The sequence below is a fragment of the Oculina patagonica genome, chromosome 7 (genome assembly GCF_052425735.1).
Source record: "Oculina patagonica isolate OP01 chromosome 7, crgOcupat, whole genome shotgun sequence".
In the NCBI taxonomy this organism is placed as follows: Eukaryota; Metazoa; Cnidaria; class Anthozoa; order Scleractinia; family Oculinidae; genus Oculina; species Oculina patagonica.
The window spans coordinates 30,402,615-30,421,645 of record NC_135764.1 but is presented as its reverse complement, the minus strand read 5'-3'; the positions used below and the strand labels follow the sequence as shown (position 1 = coordinate 30,421,645).

Here is a 19,031-nt window from a genome sequence, read left to right as displayed (position 1 = left end):
TCGAAACTCCCGATTTCCCGAAGCAATTTTCTTTTCGCTGGCGTTTCGTGAAATCGGGATTATACTGTATTTTATAAGCCACCGATAACAAAAATGGCAAATTTGTAGACTACTTGCGTTGGTGTTTGAGAAGAAACTAAGCCCTGAATGTATGTTGTGATCAATCTTAATTGGTTTGCTAATTGATTCCGTTTATACTTCGTTAAATTAATAATTTAAATTTACAACAAATTGGAAACGTGAAAATGTATCGTCAGAAAGGAGAAGCATAAAATATTATCAGTTTGTCGCAAACTGGAAAAAAAAATCCGCGAAATTTTAGTCTGCACATTTGCAGGTTGTCGCAAAAACAATCTCAAAGGTCGATGAAGCCTGTTTCTTAAAAAAAAGTGCCACACAGGACTAAAGAATCAAAATTCTCGATTTATAAATTAGTGACTATATTTACGTTTGCTGTTGATGAAAAGAACATTGAGCAGATTGAGGCCGTCTAAAGAAAATGCCCCTGGAAGGTTTTGAACAGTTTTTGTGAAGTTCCTTATTAGTAGCTATACCGAAACAGTTTGGATGCAGGGGACCACGCAACGAAGAAAAAAATAGGGCCCCAATGGGTCCATGTGTTTTGCTGCTAGAGCAAAGTCTTAGGGAACATGTTGATGAAAGACAAGTGAGTCGAGATTGAAATCCAACGTCTTTTATTGTCTGTCACTTGTGTGCAGGTTAATAATTGCACTATATTGTAGTCACTTTGTGTTAATTCAATCCTGATAATTTTACTGATCAAAATTCAGAAATTATAAATAATCGCACGCGCACCGGCGTACAACAACAGAAAGACGGCGTTGAACGTAACGCAAAGTTCATTTTGAAAGCGAAAGTTTACAAATAATTATTATCATTCGTCAGTCATCCCTTCACGCATGAACACTCGTCGAATTTCAGTGTCTTCACAACAAGATCGGAAGATCGATAAGGACCAATTTTTGATTCTGCGAAAGTTCGTTTTCTTAAAGTTTTAGAAATTTGTGAAGTTGGAGGATTCACTGAGGACTGCGTAGCCGAAGATGCAGTGGCTCGCTGGACATCAAATTCTATTTTTCACGGCGTTTAATTAATCTTCACAAAATAAACATGTGGCGCCAGCGCGTCTGGCAGTCAAAAATTCATTTTTCAAAAAACTTTCCCTTTCCAGCTATTTTAGCGGGGCTTATACTATAGTACCTACCTGTCAGTCGTAGAAAAGCTGAAATTTAAGGATGAACTGTTTATTAAATGAAGACCGTATTATTTTTTAATAACTAGTAAACAAACTGGTCGCCACGCATTTAAACACGAACTGACGAATGTTGCATCTGATGCAGTGAATCTGGTGAATGAGAACTTCCTTTAATATTTCTTTGTTTTCGACGGTGTGAACCACTGAATAAGTTTCTTTCCCATTGTGATGTTACTAGTATTAATTCGTTTCTAGCTGTCTTTTATATAGCTCGAATACAGCTACAATTAGCGGTGCAGCCTACCAGCATGGTATATTCCTTTCCAGCTGTCTTTGCGTGACAAGTTACACGTTCATACATTTTATTTTAAAATATGAAGTTCAGAGTTAATACAGTACTAGTATGCTGTAGACAGTGTAGACAAGGTGAGGGTAAGTTTATTTTCAAAGCGAAAGTTTACAAACTGTGCACTAACCGGTCCTTTGGAGAAAATATTTATGACCTTCGGCGAGGTTCCAAGTCTTCGCTCTTTTCGTAAATGATGAAAACTGCAGAATAATTTTCTCATAAAACTGGAGTGGTCGCGCCACAGTTTGTTTTCTTTCCCAATGCGATATACTTTTAAATCGGTTTTCTGTTTTCCAACGTGTCCAACGTGGTTTGCGTTCGAATACTTTGGCCCGTAACTTCGAATGCGATCAGCGCTACGGTTCATTGGTTTCGATTTTGTTTGTTCATGGATTTGATTGACATCGGTAGTTCAGATTTCTCCTCTGTTACGGCACTTACACCTTACGGCACTTACACCTTACACCTTACGGCACAAACTTCAGCTCTCAATGTGTTTTGCTTGCAGCCATTGCGGCTGCAGCAAAACACAAAAACTGCTTGGCTTGTCTGCTGCCGAATCTCTTGTTCAAGAAATGCTCGTACCAGACGTCACTCTAAGTTAAAGTGCTTATAAAACCAGAGTGATTGCAAGGCTGGTACAACGGCAGGAGGGCAAGATTTATTGGCCAATTGCAATATTTCAACTAGCAGAGCTAGTCTGTACTGGCCCTGAAGAAGACTAGCTCTGCTAGTTGAAATATTAGCTATACCCTCCTGTAGTAATAAAGTAAATTGTTTTTTCAAAATTCTTTTACGCCCGTGGCAGAAATACCAATAATAAATGAGTAATTTTTATTGGCATTAATTTTGAAATCTTTGCGCATTCCCAGACGTGACGTGACCCCGAAATCAGTTTTAGAATGCACTGATATATAAATACAGGATAGGTCGATTTGAATGTTCTCGAAGCGTCGCTTTGCTATATATATCCCTTTTCCTTTTAGCACATTTCACTGTGTTGGAAAGTCTCAAATTAGCATCACATTGTTCACAGACAGTATATCTCTGACATAGCTGGCAAAACAATTGCAATTTGCGTGCCTTCTTTCTTTCTTTCTTTCTTTCTTTCTTTCTTTCTTTCTTTCTTTCTTTCTTTCTTTCTTTCTTTCTTTCTGTTTCTGAAGGCAAGCATGCAAAACACGCAAAACGATTTCTTTAAGGACCCTGACTAGCTCCTGAAAATGACTACATATTTGTCACGTTACCTTTGACACGCTTCCTATTTACGTTTTTTTGGGTTCCCGATCCACAAAGATGATTGAAAACATTACATTCAGTGTCGTCGATAAGTGGAGATTATAATTAAAATAGTAATGAAAACAATAAAAAATGTAGCAAGATTTCCTTGGCGGGTTATTTTTTAAGCGGATAAGATGTGTTGGCGCCGGTTAGATTTTTTTGCAAAAAGCCTTGTTTGCCCAGAATTTCTGTATACGTTCAGTTGATTTTTCCCTGGTCTACGCGCAAAAACAGCCGGTTTCGCTGTTTTCTCTTGCAAGATTGCAATTGCGTCCCTATCATAGGCTATTTTTGTCCCCAAAGTTGTATATGTCTTTATTAAGGCCATTTCAATTTAAATATGACATGTACACCGGAAAGATCTTGTTAATATCCAAGGAATGTGATCAATGCTTCTAATCCGGAACTCGTGTCGTTTTCTGCAAGATTGCGTGACCTGAAAAGTTCCTATTTGAAGACTGAAACAGTTTTTAAGCTGCAGCCAGCAGATCTTGGCATGATTCCTCAGTGGTTTTCCTGTTTCCGATCTTTGCTCTTCATTTTTGGCAAAAATAAGATAAAAAACAAAACAGAAAAATTGTAGGTCTGGGTAATGAGCGAGGAAAAATTTTCCGGTCCTTGAGACTTCCTTATAAAAACACCCAGTTCGATTCGTTTGCCTTGAAATGGCTCTAATTGCCCTAAAACGGACATAATGTCACTAGCAATTGTTCGTAGATTTTCAGCTTTTTTTTTTAAAAAAAATATGGGACCTGATCGAGGGAAACTCCAACTAGCGTAATTTTCATAGACGGTAGATCTGACCACCACTAATAAGACTTAACCTTTTGGCTAATTGTTGAATATTGGATTTTGATCTGTAGTTGATTGCTATTTTCAATGCCGCACACGATCTGTATCACAGTTAAATATACACTGGTGTAAATTAATATATTCTAGGTTCTTTTTTGTGTTGTTTTCTCGCTAACAAAGCGAAACAACGTGCAGTATAAGCAGACTTAACGTGAACAGCTTGGGTACAAGCAAAATAAGTTAAACGAGACTTCGAAAATGTCTGTTACTAATAGCGATCTAGTTATTAACCCAAGGCAAATTTAAACTAGTCGTTGATTTAGTGAAATACTCAGTCTATGCAATGAGGAAGCTATTTCCATTCAGACGTTGGTTTTAGCTTCATCGATGGAAACCAGATTTTTCGTTTTCTTGATTTCGTCGATGGGTGTGGCTCGGTTCGGGAAGGATCATTGTTAATTAAGGCGCAACACCTTTTTTTGAGCCGGCATCTTTAAACGGTGACTGATCATGATTCCAGAGAAAAAAATCATTTCAAAAACCTATCTCAATATGCAAATTTCCATTTTTCATATCGGTTAAAAGCAATTCGAATCAGCCGAAAATGGCACCAAGCTAATACTAAGCGATTATTGCAGGTGCTTTCGACTCGACTCAAAACAGCTAGAAATGTAGCTTTAGTTTTTAATTAAGGGTGTTTTGACCAGCGAAAGCAATCAGCAATGATCTTTTCTTATTAGTAAAAGAAGCAAAGCTAAATAGAGAATCTCCAGTTCTATTTTTCTTCACTAATTAATAGCACGTAGCGACATATTTTTCCGTTAAGAGCTATCTTATGAGGCACTATATATCTTGCGGTACATAATTAAAAATCAGCGGTAAAACATTTGTTTGATAATTTATTTTTTACACTTATATACACATTTCAGAGCAAAATTGCGTGTATTGACTAAGCTGTAAATGCCGTAAAGAAGAGAAGATTTCGAGTCTTGATTCAAATTGCTTTCTTGCCAAATTTAGCTGCATTTACATCATTTTATCAGCGGTAGCGGCATTTTTTTATCAGGATTAACAGAGCGTCCTTGAACGAAAGTCTTATCTTATTCCCTTTCTTAAGATTATGCCTTTCATTGTAAGCGCGGCCACATGGCTTATTGTTTCATTGTTTGAACATGCACCTAGGCTGGGTAAAAGATTTCTCCTTTATCGGCAACCATATCCACTGAAAACCAACTTTTTGCCAAAAATCCTCTTTTTAGTAATACCCAATTTTGCAGACTATTTCCGTTCCGTTTTAACAAACAAGCAATTAACATTTTGCGCTAAAATTGAAAAAAAGGAATCCTTTTAAAAACATGATTGACGTTTTAAAATTGGTCAGTTTGCAACAGACGGAATCAACAAAAAATAAAGATGAAATTTTAAAGAAGTTTTTCAATAATTGCGGGCTTAAAATTATTCTTTTAATTAACAAATTCATCGGCACACTTTTCGTTTTCGTTCCCAATTTACCTTTTTCCTGCTAAATTGCCATGCAATTTAGACTAACCTTTATAATTGTAATTCGCATACATATTGAAAAGAAAAAAATCAGCTGATATGAGATTTTTAGGGCGGCCTCTTTGCGAGTGAAATATAAAGTTGAATAATTCTGTTAAAACTTTATCGGTTTTTCCAGTGAGCTGCACAGTTAGTTCACAGCGGGGAACTTTTTTCCGGCTACTGACTAAAAAAGAAATGACACAAAGTGTGTGGGATCGTATCCGATAAAATCGAAGCCGTATTTTCGTTGATTACGGCCAGTCATCCTTTTTACCTTTTCTTTCGCGATAATTATCTCTTCGACAATGTGTCTCGGATTTGAAAATGCCGTGAAAGAGGGAAGTTTATGAGACATTAACGCATTAAATCCATTATCACAGCGCCTTGAATTCGATCTTTAAGAGAGAAAGCTTCTAAACTTACACTGGAATAAAACAACAACGAACAACAACAATCACATCTGAAACATGAACATTAAATACATCATGTGTTCTGCTTGTTCAAAAACTTTCAAGAGGACTTTTGTTCTGTAATCCCAAGATAAACATTTGTTCCCATTCCAAGCTGAAGAGATTGAAACTAAAACGAAAGCACAACTTTCTATTCCGACAAGATCACACAACGTTTCCATAATTATATGTTGATTCAAGATTACTACCGAACAAAATTGACCAACATAAAACCCCTGTTGTACTAAATCAGTGATGCGGTCGGCTGATTGAGTTGAATATCAACAAAGCTCTTCACAAGTTTACACATCGCGCGAGAAATGATTTGCAAACACAACTGAAGCTTAAATATTTTTGAGAAAACAAATTATGTGGACTTAATGAAGTTCACTTATTGAACGAAGGCAACGATTTTTCACGAACGATCTAGCAGAGCACAGAAGTCAGATTGAACATTTTTTTGGCGCGATTTCCGGTTCAAAAGCGTAGGATATTAGGGTGCGACCGCGTCACGTCGGGAATGTCGATTATGTGCGCTAGGCATGCGTAACGTGAACGCGTAACGCGAGCGAAACTTCACGAGCGAAATGTAGATCAGTTGTTCCTTTGCTGAAAGAACGACACACAGACGGTTATAGCCGGAAATTGTCTGTTTCTTCATTTTACGTCCAAGATGTTGCTTTTGCTCGCATCATTGTCCTGCATTATTCAACATTCCTTCGGCTATAACGTAGAGACCGAATTACCAGTCATTAGGCAAGGAGACGTTGGGAGTTATTTTGGATTTTCGGTTGCGAGCCACTCATTTGAAGGGATTGACTACCAAAACCATTCTTGGTAAGAGCATAGCTTTATTTGGTCTTCCTTCGCCCATCTTTGGCAGACGCTGAATTTTTCTCTGTGGTCTTTGCAGGCTACTGGTCGGAGCGCCCAAAGCGAATAACAGTGCTGTCTCCGAAATTCCCAGTCCCGGCGTTGTATACAAATGCGATTTCATTAATAATCCTAGCTGTTCAGAAGTTCCATTTGACACGGACGGTAAGTTCAAGTTGATGATGTGTTTTGTTATTGCTATTCGAACGTATTTTAGTTTAAAACTGGGCCTGACAAAAATATTTGTAGCGTTCCGTTGAATTCCATCATGATCGATGTAGTCACGGACGGTCGCCATGTCCGCAAACCATTGTGCACGTTTGTGATGTCCTAAATTCCATTGGAATTACTTCTGTCATTATTTGAAGCCAGTCTTCCAAAAGTTTAAACAATACACAAGTAAGAGAATAAATTTTATTGTGATATCTCTGCAACTTCATTGAAGAACTGTACATATATATAAGCTCAAATTTGATCAATGGTTGATTTCGATTTTCTTGCAGCAAAATTTTTTTGGAAAGCGCGCTAACATGTTTCCCTAGGAAACGGACAATTTTATTTCAATTTCGTCTGTTAGACTCATGTTCAGTTGAAAAGTTTAATTTACTCTTCGAAGGTAAACTATAAAAAGTATTCCTCCTATTTACAATTGACAATATGTGGTTCGCGGTTTTTGTAAGTGTGCGCGTTCGAAATCGTGATCGCTTATGTCAATAATGCTTGCTAATGCAGGCAAAAACAACGATGTCAAAACAAAAGTGCTTTTCTCTTTATAAAGTACCAGAAATTTGATACTTGTAATTCATTTTCATTCATGTTTGTGTGTAAACTATTAAGCTTTTTAGCGGGTCACTTTACGCACACACGGAGAGAAATGGAGAGGTGTTGTCTTGCATTTAGTCTCGGTGACAGAATTTTCTAAGACCGTGTTGGCGTTTTCACTGAGGACTCCCTTTGTTTTTATGTATGCCCAACGGGGGTTAAATTAATGACTTTTCTGCTATTGAACCAGCTGTGAACAAGCGACCGCTTGGATGGAAAATTGTATGACTATTTACCGATTGATTCTGATGTGTTGCCTTTTCATTTAGTAAACAAAGCAAAACACAGCTGACATTTTATCTTATTTCTTGTCAAAATGTCACTCTTGTCTCTGTTTTAAGACAATATCGATTATATACCGATATTGTTAAATAAATTCATTTTTGTGGCTTCACGCACGGCAGATGTTGTGAAATGGTAAGCCAAACTTTGCATTTTAAAAGCGCTTTTATTTAATACGTGCACCGCGCTGCCTCTAGTGGCCTAGCTATATTTTATGTGAAAACTTCCAACATTCGAGTTTAATTTTCGTTTCTAATTGAAGCAATATTATTTTCATGGCTTATCAAGAACATTCTTTTATTTTAGCCTCACGCCATCAAATAGAATCCCTCAATAAAATAATCGCACTTATGCCAGCTTGAGAGATTTTTTTTTGGAAGGTTCAAAAAGTTCCATTTTAATAATGGACTTTTGGATAAATATGGATGTCGAATTTCCTACAATTTACTTGAGTAGAGCGCCCGAAATTGGGTCTTTATGGGCAATTATCCACTCTCCTAATGGAAAAATATTTTTATCTTTTTGTGAATGTGGATTTTTTGTTTTGATGGTTTGCTTTTTCGCTTAGCTCATTAACTTTTGCCCCCCTTAAACTCTCTTTCTGCCATCGTAAATTTGTTTTGAGTTTCCCTGAGATGACATGACATTCATTAATTGGAAAGATTACGTTTTGAGCCAATGGAGGATCAACTCTTTGGCCTAAAATGTAAATACATTTACCTGTGCTTGGAAAATACCCTTTTGATAATTTGTCAGTAGGGAATATATCTAGAATTATTTCACAGTGAAATATATCCACACTTAATTACCTTGGCTGATTGTGACATTTTTCAGTATATTTAAACATGCAAAATTTCATGCAGATATGTTTTTGTAAAAAGTGGATGTTTATTTTGTAGTCAAAAGAATAGTATTGTATACACAGAATTTGTTGTGTGCGTCCCTGGTATTTTATCTCCTTTGTGGTCATTTTTATTTATTTTTTATTTTAGTTTCGCTTGGTTACATCCATTATTTATCTTATCATTTCTTTTCTCCGCTTATCTGTAAATATACATGTACAACTGTATACAGGTTTTAATACAAAGAATATATTGGTCAAGTTTTATTATACACGACTTCCAAATTGAGCTAGACATGATAAAATATATTTGCTAATATCCGCATACAGCTGATAGGCGTTATCTATCTCATTATTCAGTAACGCCAGTTTTTGCAATTTAAAATATCGCTGGGATATGGAATTCCCAGCATGGAACCGTCACCCCTGTCGGATTTGATATGGGAGCCATCTGGGATCGCCTGATTATCAATATAATGATGGTTATTTACTCCGCAGGTGGTATATAAGTGTAGGCAGCTTTTCTAAAAGAGTGAATATCATATTTAGCAGGGGGTAATCTGGAAGTCAAATTTTTCAATTATTTTGCAGGATATTAAAAAAGTTCACTGCATTGAAATTACAAAATTTAAACTATTTCTTGTGATGAATGAGTGGTTGACTAAGCAGCTAGGGAGTGTTATGAATTTATTGCCTTTCAGTGTAGACTTGTCTGATATTTCATATTTGACATTTTATATTTTTATTATTTTGTAACAGTATATAATATATAAATTTCAACTATTTGAAAATAGTCAATTGTTTTTTGTCACTTTAGTTGAAACCTTTGTCTTGCAACACAAAAAAGATAATATCATTGTGAATTTTGGTTTGCAAATTAATTTATTCCATTTTTAAGTAAAAGTAAAATTTCTCTTCAATGGTTTATTTTTTAATAATTTTACAAGTGTATGATGTGACTGACTGACTGACTGACTGACTGACTGACTGACTGACTGACTGACTGACTGACTGACTGACTGACTGAGTGGGTGACTGAGTGAATGAATGAATGAATGAATGAATGAATGAATGAATGAATGAATGAATGATTAGATTCATGTTACAAAAGGGAACAGTTTTCTGTTCCCTATTGTAACTTTGTTCCCTAATGTAACGTCCAAAATGTTACAAAAGGGAATTTGTTCCCTTTTGTAACATTTTTGATGTTACAAAAGGGAATTTGTTCCCCTTTGTAACATTTTTGATGTTGCATTGGAGAACAAGGTTACAAAAGGGAACAAAACTTGTTCCCCTTTGTAACGTACTGTTTCTTTTCGTCAGCTTTTTCTCAAATTCCATTTTAAAACCTGGCTGTTGTGTTACGCACTTTGTAAATCTGTTGTTTTTAGTTGCAGTTTATTTTTTCTCTCTTTTATCTTTTTGTTTAGGGGGTAAGATTAATGTTTGAACTTGTTATTTTGATGAATGTAAGTTTACCTTGACTGAAGAGTACCGATAAAATTAAATTATTTATTGCTATATATTTTTCGATGAGTAGTTTTAAGTTATTTAGTAATTTGTAATTATATTAATATTTAAGATTTTTGTGGCGCAAAATAACATATAAATATGACCAAATGCACCTCACAAATAAAAATGAATTAATACTAAGAATATAAGTGGTTTAAAGAACTAGCTATTTATTTATTTATTTATTTATTTTATTTAAAACGCTTATTTAATTTTAATTTAAAGGCCTTTATTTCGTTAGCTTTAATGTCCTAAATTCATCCCTTAAGGAATATAAGCTATTTTACGATAGCTGTATTTGATAGCAAATAAGACCATTTTAATATGCTGCGTTAAAATTTCCATTTCCCAGTTGGCCCTATCCGCTTTGTTTTAAGTGTACAGGAGGCAGGCATTGGTGTACTCACAGATAAACTAAACGGTGGATGGTAGCGACTAGCTAGCACTTTAATCAGCCACTTAAGAAAATAGATGACCCAAATTACACGAGGCAATTTTTTCCTGCAACTCGAGAGGCAACAAATATGGCGTAACTTGCAGTAAAATTGAAATGTGTAACAAGGCCTTGACGGATGTCCTTCTTAACTACAGATCTAGAGCAGTTGCTAAGGAATTGCTAAAGATGGTTTTTGATGACAAGCCATTTTAGAGCGTTTCTTAACGCTTGATGATGGACTTTTGGTGAAGAGTACAACTGCATTGAAAACTTTGATATTGCCAGCGCGTAACTAGTGAAAGTCCCAGAACGCGCGCTAGAATTTAAAATCCCTTAAACTTGAAGGAAGGTAGAGAGTTCCGACTTTTTTAAGAAATAGAAATATCATAGCCTTCTTTATAAATGTCATTTTACGTATAAGGATAGAACGCTACTGACCAAAGTCTGAAAATACGGGTGTTTATAACGCTATAACTTATATAATTCTCGGACATTGTTTATTTGTTGGAACTGATTTTAATTTTCAGATCGATATGCCCTTTTCGTTTTAGGGTATTTGTGTCTAGTGCGAAGCGCAGACACAATGCTATAACGCTAAAAATTTGGGTAAGTGCTTCATATACGGCAAATTATGACGTCATTCCAACCAAGTTACACTGAGATTTCTCATACGTGTCAGCGTACACGAAGTATTTTGCGGTATTCTTCTCTGGGTAATAGTTATCGATAATCACTCGTTATTGACTCGAAACCCGAAGTAAACAACCGACACCCACAAGAAGTCCACTCAGATCGTGGAGTTTTTGAAAGGAAAGAAAAAGGGGCCTTTGCATTGGGAGGCTTCTATGATTACTGTAAGCTTCCAACCTTTTATTGCCATGACTCCCCGGAATTGGTCAATTAGACAATAAATACAGTGATAAATGTGATGAGGTTCGAAATCAATTGGTCCGTCCGATAGTCTTCACCATGCAGTAGCGAGTAATTAAATCAATTAGGATTAGTGACGTATAGTAACGCATGATGTTATTAATTACAATGCACACAAAATCGATTAATATTTAAACGATACAATTACGTGATGACTAGCATAACATTGTCGCGGAAACATTGTTTCCATAAAGTGTTTTGCCGTTAGCCTAGTTTACGCTCATGTGCAATATTGCTGCGGAAGCGAAATTTGCTTCCGGAAAGCAGAAGTATTTCTGATGTTTTGTTCAAAAATATGTTTCCGCCAAAGTGCCCCCCCCCCCCCACCTCTAAGTAAGCGCAACGAACATGTCCCGCAAATCCTGCGCAGGGAGGTTTTTAGCTGGCGCACGCGCATTTTTTCTATGGCAGGTGTGTTATGGGTGCACTGTTTTGAGAACGCAGCAAAAAGTCTGTTTAAAGTAGCTGCATCATGACGAGAATGAGTAGCACGAATATAGCCTGAGAACATTTTCAACTAATTCGTATAATGGATCATGCATAAAATTCAGCCGGACTTGTTGGCTGGACTTCGTGTGTTCCGCGCGTGTAAGTAATCGATATATAGATTGAAATTGACAACTCGCGCAGAAACTCGTCTTGCAAAATATGTCTTTTCAAACCTTTCTGGAAGTAAAATTTTTGTTCATTTTTTAACAACTACTTCTGCCGAAATGCTTGACTTGACAAATAACTACGTATACGGGGGATGAATGTATGAGGTAATGTTATGCCTTGTAGGTGTTGGCATGCACAGACAACAACAAACCACTGCATGTTTAATTGCAATGAAGGCTACATTCTATAACAAAAAGAAAATGAAATTCTTCAGTGCAATAATGAGAGAAATGAAATCTACATGTAGTGTGTATTTTTACTACAGTAATAAATGATCTCTTCTGTAGCAACTTCGATACTGTGCCCCTCTAAGTTGTACCCCACTGAAAAAAAAAATACAAAAAACAGCTCCTCTTGAAATGGAATTCACCGATTCTTGCATTTTTATGATTTACGAGAAGGAAATACATATGCCTTTAAAAATAGCGATCTCTGTAACAGAGAAAATAATCTTTTTTCATTAGATGCGAAATGTTCCCTTTTGTAACCTGACCTCGAAGCGTTACCCTCTGCGAAAAAAAATTACCTCTCTCCTTTTAAAGTTGTAATCAACGATTCTTCCTTTGACATATTGTGAAGGAACAAAAAATCTTTGCATTGTCAAAATTTGGTGATAAACCGCGCTTACCAGCAGATATTATTCATGCCCGCGTGAAATCTGATAGAACTTGCAAGAACGCATTTTCTGTACATTTGAGCGGCCGTAGCGAAAATCTTAATTTTGCAAAAAGGATTTTGCTGATTGCCTTGAAATTTTTTGTGCATCAAGGTAATATAGATGTTCCTTAACTCTGAAAATTTCAGAGCAATTGCTTAAAACGAAGTTGAGTAATGACCGTTTCCTGTATGAAAATAAACTTTTCAGCTTTTCGGACTTTTTCGAAACCTTAGTCGACCATAGAATATATATCAAAACACTCGGAAATTTTTCGCTTTTTTCCAACCAAAATAAAAACTTGAGTGGAAGTTCCAGGGCAGGTATACATTCTTTAGATGATGTTCTATCCCGCTCGTACCACGTAATTTCGAATTTCAGGGCTAAAACCTAAAAGAAACCACGACTATGTTCCCTTTTGTAACATTTTGGGACCATTTTCATTCCTACGGATCCAATAAGAAAGCAAATTCTATGAAACGACAGTGGATAAAAGAGGACTCAAAGACCTTTCATGTGATACCATTGAATTTGTTTTAATTTTTTTCTTAAGCCCTAGGGCTAACTTTGAAAAAATGTTACATTAGGGAGCGCAGATGAATCTAAGAATGAATGAATGAATGAATGAATGAATGAATGAATGAATGAGTGAGTGAGTGTGTAACAGTAACAGTAACAGTAAATCTTTATTGTGCCTACACTGACTCCAAAGGGGGGTATTGGTCTAGTTGCAATAAAGGTGTTATAGCAACTATGCTAACAAATTACTTAATAACAAACAATGAAATTACAATGCAAAAGTGTGTGAATGCATGCATAGACAAACAAGCAAACAAAGAAGGAAAAACAACAGACTGACTTATTGTCTGTCATGCTACTCTTAACTGCCTCACAACACAATAATCGAGTGAAGTGGCCTATGTAGCTAGCCTTGCAGCTTGTCCTGGTTTTCATAGCTTGAAGTGCATATGGGTATCACTTACTCCCCCCCCCCCCCCCAATTACAATGGACCAGTATTACATCCATGGGAAGTCTCGAGCCAACAAGTGAACAAGTGGCCCATACTTGGCGGAGCTTATCCTGGATTCTGTAGCATTTAACAGCTAGGAATACTTCTACTCCCCCCTAAATGGAATGCTAGTCCATTGCAGGGTACCCCCCCCCCCCCTGCATTATGATGCTAGTGATGCTAGTACCCATTTATACACCCGGGTGGAGAGAGGCACTATAATGAGATTTAGTGTCTTGTCCAAGAACACAACACAATGATCCTGGCCAGGGCTCAAACTCTGACCGTTCAATCCAGAGTCCGGTACGCTAACCAATGATAATGTTACTGCACCTCCCACACTCTAATGGTTCCATCTATGGGGAGAGGTAATATTTCTCGTCACCGGGCATCACTATACCTCAGTTACAAAGACCAGCCCAGACCAATTGCTTTAGATGTTACCTTTACCTTAAGAAGTGTCTGCTATCAATAGTAAAGGTCTCTTTCTAATTATTTTATCATTTTCCAGGTAACACAAATAATGATGTAAAGGACAATGCATGGTTTGGTGTCTCTGTTATAAGTTCTGGATACAACGGTTTTGTAATGGTTAGTAACAAATTAATGAAATTCATTAATATGACTTTTTTACAAATGTTTATCTGAAATAAAAGTAATTACAGGTAACCTTTTTTTTTTCTTTAAAGTTATTAATTGTAACAGGATGAGACAAAAATAGCCAAGTCAGCTTTATCTCATCTCTTATCTCTTTATCTCATTAAGAAAGTTGCTACTTCAGTTTATTGGCCCAGAGCTCATTATGGCCTGCTGAAAATTTAATTGTCTGCGGATTCTCAAAACTGTATTCCTCACTTCAGTTGAAAAGAGGTTGAGAAGCAACAAAATAGCTACCTGCACTACGAAAACCTGTGTTTTCATGTGAAATTTAAGCTGGATTTAAGTTCTTTTTCAGCCGGTTAAATTAGCCGGCAGCCGGCCCTTAGCAACATCCCTGGACTAGATAAATTCTATGTGTATGTGTCATTCCAAGAGTTATCCATACCCCCCCCCCCCATGGAAGGTTTTTTGGTATGACACCTTTCCACCCACCTACCCCTTGGAAATCCCAGTTAAGCTTCCCTTCAAATATTGGCTTTTGAAACACCACACACCAGAATATCCAATGACCTTCCTTAGGGTGAAATCAGTGTACAAAAATGTATATATATTTCCAGGAACGACATAATCAGAACATTGTTTGTTCTATTTGTCATAATGTTTAGGCTTGCTCCCACCGATTACTTCATATAGAAGGTTCATTTTACACCTATCCTGGTCGATGTATTGGAGCAGGAAGCATAGAGGGAAATAGATTTAGAAAGACAAGATATGAAGCCTGCGAGACAGAAAATCAAAGTAAGCAAATCCATTTGATTTCAGGACTCACAGAATGTACAGAGTTCACCCACACTAAATATAGCTGCTCACTAAAGACAAAAGTTTGTTTTTGATACAATTCATCGCTCTCTGAATTGTACTTCACTTAGTCCAGCACATCCATGTACTGTCAATAATCATTGGATTATCTTGACTGATTATTCATTGAATACTCGCCCATATCAAAGATGGTAAAACGATCCAACACAAGGTCAAAATTGTTTTCTAAAATGAGGTTTTGGGCAGTTTAATTGCCCTTCTTCAGGTTGCTACACAGTTTTCAAAATAAGACTGGGCGCACAAGAATGACAACAGGGGTTGCCTACAGACTGTAGGTTAATTTATTTTTGGTTGAAGAATTTCACTCGCAGGGAAGAATCCAAATCTAAAATAGTTTATGAGTAAACAATACAGAAGGGAATGGGGAAGGGCAAGTACAAATTATTAAAGTGCACATAGATGTATTGAAGTTGTACAACTCTGTCATAATTATATTATTTTTTTTTTTATTCCTGTACATCCATCTTTTTTGTTAGATCAAGCTAATAAAGGAGGTGTAGATACAATCAATTATAAAGATCATAAATATTGCCAAACAGGAGTTGCTGCTTCCTTCATAAAGGTAAGCTACTATCCATTAGAGAACAAAAAAAAATTGCATTTAGTTATTTAAAAGCTGTGAAATACGAGTTGGTGTGAATACCCGAGTGTAGCACAGACCCAGTTCTTTCTTTTCTCCCTCTCTCCCTCTTCCTCTCTTTGTCCTTCTCTCTCATCTTTTCTCCCTCCCTCTCCCTCCCTCCCTCTTTTCTCACTCCACCTCATCCTCCCTCCCTCCCTCTGTCCCTCCCTCTGCACCCTTCAATCAATTCTTTCTTTGCTTTCTTTCCTCCCTCCCTCCCTCCTTTGCCCTCTTCCTTCTTTTCTATCTCATTTCACCTCATACTCCCTCTCTCCCTCATCACACCCTTCAGTCCATCCTACCTTTACTTTCCTCCCTCCCTCCCTCTCCCTTCCTCTTTTCTTTCTCCCTCTCTCCCCCTTCCACCTTTTTTCACTCCCCCCTTTATACTCCCTCCTTCCCTCCTCACCCTTCAATCTATCCATTACTTTCCTCCCTCCCTCTCCCTCCCTCTTTTTCTTTCTCGCTCTCTCCCCTTCCACCTTTTTTCACTCCCCCCTTTATACTCCCTCCTCACCCTTCAATCCATCCATTACTTTCCTCCCTCCCTCCCTCTCCCTTCCTCTTTTTCTTTCTCCCTCTCTCCCCCTTCCAACTTTTTTTCACTCCACCTCATACTCTCTCCCTCCCTCCCTCCTCACCCTTCAATCCATCCTTCCTTTACTTTCCTCCCTCCATCCCTTCCTCCTTCCTTCCCTCTCCCCTTCCTTTCTTTCTTTCTTCCTCCTTCCCTCCCTTCTTCACTCCTTACACCATTCAATCAACCTTTCCTTTTCTTTCCTCCCTTTCCTAGAAGGCAAGTGCTCTCACCACTGTGCCATCCCAGCTCCTCTCCCTCCTTCCTTCCTTCCTTCCTTCCTTCCTTCCTTCCCTCCTTCCTTTGTTCCTTCGTTCCTTCCTTCCTTCCGTCCGTCCATCCGTCCGGCCTTTTTTCCTTCCTTCCTTCTTCCCTCCCTCCCTCCCTCCCTCCCTCCCTCCCTTCCTTCCCTATCACCTTCCCCCCTTACCTTCTGTTCTCCTTTCATTTTGTTTCAGAACAAATCATTAATCTTCGTTAAGTGTGCATGTTTTCCTTCTCTTTTCTAGAATGAAGGTCCAGGTGTACCATTAGCAGGAGCTCCAGGAGCTTACAACTACCAAGGTTTGGCGTGAACTTTTTACTGTTCATCTTTCTGATAACTGAGGACTTACTTTATCAATAACCTGTCGAGTATTAGGCTGATTAGTAAAAAGAAAGTTGTTATTTTATTCTTATTTTGTTGGCGAACCTTTAAACTACATTTTTAGCTAAGTGATCCAACCTCTAAATAAAATATTGTTAGAGTATTCTATTGTTCAGTATTGTATTGTAACTAGTGAATAATTCTTTTGATATGTCACCAAATTCTTAGAACCAATATTTAAAGAAATATATGAAAACTATAATCAAACTGAAGTCCTTTACTCTCCCAGGGATGAAGCTAAGAAAAGACTAAGCTGGCTCTTTTTTTTTTTCTGTTGAAATTTCAGCTACTCATAAGCTCTCTTTCTGCCGGTGAAATTAGCTGGCAGCTGGCTCTTAGCTACATCCCTGCCCTTCAGTAAAATATTGAAGAATATCCCTCTTTTAAGGCCTTTTAGGGGCTATATAAGGGAAGGGTAGGGACCTTATAAAAATATTCAAGGTAGTGTGCACATAGTACAAGGATAGAGGACTATTTCTCATTATGTTTAACAACACTACTCAACAGAAAGTGGAAGAAATAGTAAAAGAAGTTGTCACGATGGAAAGGTGGCATTCTAGAAAAATGCCATCTTTTATAGCTTACTTGTATGTGTAGTAGAAGTGGCAAAATTACCGTATTTATTCGATTAAGCGCCCAACCTCGAATAAGCGCCCACCTCGAATAAGCGCCCACCCTGTAGGTAGAAAAGGTTAATAAGCGCCCAACCCCACCCTCCTAAAATGAGGGCACAAGAGGAATTTTGATTTTTGTTGAAGTTGAGATTAAAATTGACTAAGTACTGCTATCCCGAAGACCGAGCTTTTTTAGTTTTTTACTGAAACTTTCAATGAACATTTAAAATTCAGCTTTGGTACACTTTCACGTTTAATTATTATACATTGTTTTCTTGCAAAATAAACGCACTACTTGCTAAAAAATGGTAAAAATTTAATAAGCGCCCAGCCTCGAATAAGCGCTCACCTCGAATAAGCAAGGTCCAAAAATTTAATAAGCGCCCAGGACGCTTAATCAAATAAATACGGTATTTTATATTACTAGAAGTTTAATAATTATTTTATTTTGAATCAGAAAGAGTTAATAACTTGATTACAGTGCTCTGCCACAATTAGCTTTAATTTATTAAAATAATAATTATAATTATTTTTGTTTTGAACACTGTTTCTAATCCTTTAATGGCAAAGACTTTACAATTTTTTTCTTTTCATTCTTTTTAGGATTGGTTTATTTTTATAAAAATAGGAATATCAAAGAATTAATGAAAAGTAAAAGTGACTATGGCTACCAAGGTATGTCTGCTTTAACTGAAGAACAAAAAGATTTTATCCTATACTATGTATCTGTTTAGTTGTGTGGGAGGTATTGTTGATGGCCAAATGGTTAGGGTGTTTTACTGCATATTCAGTGACCACAATGTGTTCAAACCCGGCCTTGTCTTGTGTTCTTCGACACAACACTTCTAATCATTACTCCCTCAATGGCACTCTACATACAGGAGTATTAACCTTGGGGCAACCTGAGAATATATATTAAAATAATGTCTTCTTTTTGGGGGTGGGGGGGGGGGAGGTGATAGGCTGTAACATACACTAGGGTAAAGCAACAGCAGTGATGAGCCATTCATTTTCCAGGAATTAGACTTTAAAGGGGCGTTGTCATGGATTTCACCAGATATTTGAACAGCTAAAATTTGTATTTGTGTCATGGGATGGGAACCCTAAAAATAATGGCCCAGATTTATCAAAAATTGCTATACAGTAGAAGCTCTCATAAGTGGACACCCTCGGGATGCGAAAAAAGTGTCCGTAACTGGAGCTGGCCGCTTACAAGAATGGTTCTGGTAAGCGGCCATGAGAGGTGTAGGGGATATAATGGCCGGTTACGGGAGCTTGCCCAGCTAACAATAACCAGACGGACGTGGATGATGACAAAACAAGCACAGAAATATGGTACTGTAATAACGGTAAAATCATGGTGACGAACGGCGATGTAAAGTTGATTGATAATAATCAAGATTCAGAGGTTGTTAACAGGATTTTCTTTGGGGTGTCCGCTTACGG

General features: G+C 37.2%; 1 protein-coding gene across 1 annotated transcript in view; it reads left to right on the top strand.

The window, feature by feature from the left end:
- The first annotated feature begins 6,059 nt into the window (after positions 1–6,059).
- LOC144659710 (integrin alpha-3-like) overlaps positions 6,060–19,031 on the top strand; it is a 32,510-nt gene continuing 19,538 nt past the window's right edge. Inside the window, exons 1-7 of the mRNA XM_078520203.1 lie at positions 6,060–6,466; positions 6,543–6,667; positions 14,159–14,238; positions 14,913–15,045; positions 15,603–15,688; positions 16,835–16,889; positions 18,189–18,260. Coding sequence (XP_078376329.1) covers positions 6,303–6,466; positions 6,543–6,667; positions 14,159–14,238; positions 14,913–15,045; positions 15,603–15,688; positions 16,835–16,889; positions 18,189–18,260 — 715 coding nt within the window. The 5' untranslated portion in view covers positions 6,060–6,302. The remainder of the gene's footprint in view (positions 6,467–6,542; positions 6,668–14,158; positions 14,239–14,912; positions 15,046–15,602; positions 15,689–16,834; positions 16,890–18,188; positions 18,261–19,031) is intronic.